This window comes from Habropoda laboriosa, unplaced genomic scaffold (assembly GCF_001263275.1).
Source record: "Habropoda laboriosa isolate 0110345459 unplaced genomic scaffold, ASM126327v1 scaffold409, whole genome shotgun sequence".
Classification (NCBI taxonomy): Eukaryota; Metazoa; Arthropoda; class Insecta; order Hymenoptera; family Apidae; genus Habropoda; species Habropoda laboriosa.
In genome coordinates, this window is record NW_017100630.1 from 69,307 (window position 1) to 71,277 (window position 1,971).

Consider the following 1,971-nt stretch of genomic DNA (forward strand, 5'->3'; position numbering starts at 1 on the left):
AAAGTATTCTTCAAAGCTGAAATTTTCCTATAATAATTGTTTAATTAAATAGAATATGTTGTACTATAGTTTTTATTCTTTTGTTTATTTCATATTATAACAATTAAAAACATAAAACGCTAAAATTACATTTTATACAGTATATACATAAATGACAATCAAGTTTTACGAGTAATGAAATAAAAATGAAATGATCAATAGTAAAATTACACCGTTACTCGCCATAATGTAACCGTAAAGTGCAGAATCGTTGAATGTAGTTGCACTGTGTTCACACAGGGCCGTCTTATTACTTTTCCAATAACAAGTATTACTTAATGAATTACTATAAAAAAAATACTATACGAAGGTTGTTTTTTTTTTGGTATATTTGTTGAATCAATATTTAAAATTTTTTGCATTTTAATTAAAAAAAATTTCTTTTCTTCACTTTCTTCTACCACAATCTAATGTTGTTTTCATGTAAAATCTTTCTTTACCTAATGTAGAATAAAAATTTGATAAAAAAAGTTTAAATATTAAGTATTAATACTGTTAATACTTACTAAAAGAAGAATAATATAGGATCGAAAAAAATCGTATTCGAAACGAAACTTTACATTTAGAAGATGTCTTAGTTAATTAGATTTCTAAGAAAACCACTTGTAATAATTTGAATGTTATATTTATACATTTTCATTTTTAATAGAACCATGAAATTTGTTTATATGACACTTCCTTATCTATATGCAAAGTTTAAAATTGTAAATTTTAATTTTATTCAATTTATTTCGTTCTGTTTTGTAAATATTCGATTTCACATTTAATTATGGGGTTATACATATTGGAAATAGTATAAATTGAATAAAATAAGTTATTATTACACATAGAATTGGAATTATATACACTAAGCAATATATGATGCTATGTACATAGATATGTATGTATTTAGCAAATATCGTAATTATGTTGAAAATATTTAAAAAAATAAAATTATGAACCCATGGTTCTTTAACAACTGCAGTCGGTTCTGGCAATGAGTCATTTACCGGGAAGGTGCGCACGCATCCAAGTCAGCCAGGGTAGACTGATGAAAATACGACTATTCCTTGCTGAACTGTTGAAATGTGTACAACTTATGCGTAATTTCAAAACAATTCTATAAACAACGCACATAGCCCTCCTTTTGTTTGCTTGCACTAAAATTAACGATTTTTATAATCTATCTTGTTCTTTTTGAAATCAGTGAATAGTGAGTGTAAAAATGGTGTCCGGCGGAATGACTTGCGTCAAATACATGACGTTTATCTTTAACTTAATATTCGCAGTAAGTACTCCATGTTGTATTCGTTAGTTGTATTCCTTACCCTAAGCTTCAATTGTCTGTTATGTTACTCTTCTAATATTTAACAAGAATACTTTAATTATAATTTCAAACAAATTGGAAATCAAGAAATAAACAAAACACTTCTAATTTTATAAAAAACCTGATTACCTGTTATATTCGAACAATTTAGAATAATTATGTGTGGTATTCACAATCGCTGTACAACAAATAATTCATTGGGTTATTTAGTTCTGTCATTATCATTACAAATATTTTTGAAAATAATATGATAAATCTTTTTTAACCTATATTTTAATTAATGTAATGATATTTATCTATATTAAGATGTCGATGAATCTAAAAGAATTTCTATTTGAAATTAAAATCAAATGTAATAGTTTTTCTATTTGCTTTATTATTAAAACTGTTAAATTAGAGCTATTAAATAATCATTACTAAATGTGGGTTATGTGAATTAGGCTTGTTTTGCATGTGTATTTTGCATGTGTATTTATGCTCTCATGAATTACTTTGATATGTGTGTGTAATTGTCCATACCTCGTAAATTATTGCGAGCGCGTAAAATAGATTTCTTCCTTTACAAACCTACGAAATGAATAATTTTATGCACTTATGTGTATATATAATTATAAAATGTATGCAAG

At 25.5% G+C, this 1,971-nt stretch overlaps 1 protein-coding gene across 1 annotated transcript in view; it reads left to right on the plus strand.

Moving 5' to 3' along the window:
• The first annotated feature begins 1,067 nt into the window (after positions 1-1,067).
• Positions 1,068-1,971, plus strand: part of LOC108576792 (CD63 antigen-like) — a 7,869-nt gene continuing 6,965 nt past the window's right edge. The window contains exon 1 of the mRNA XM_017939852.1: positions 1,068-1,306. Within this exon, the coding sequence (XP_017795341.1) occupies positions 1,244-1,306 (63 nt within the window). The 5' untranslated portion in view covers positions 1,068-1,243. The remainder of the gene's footprint in view (positions 1,307-1,971) is intronic.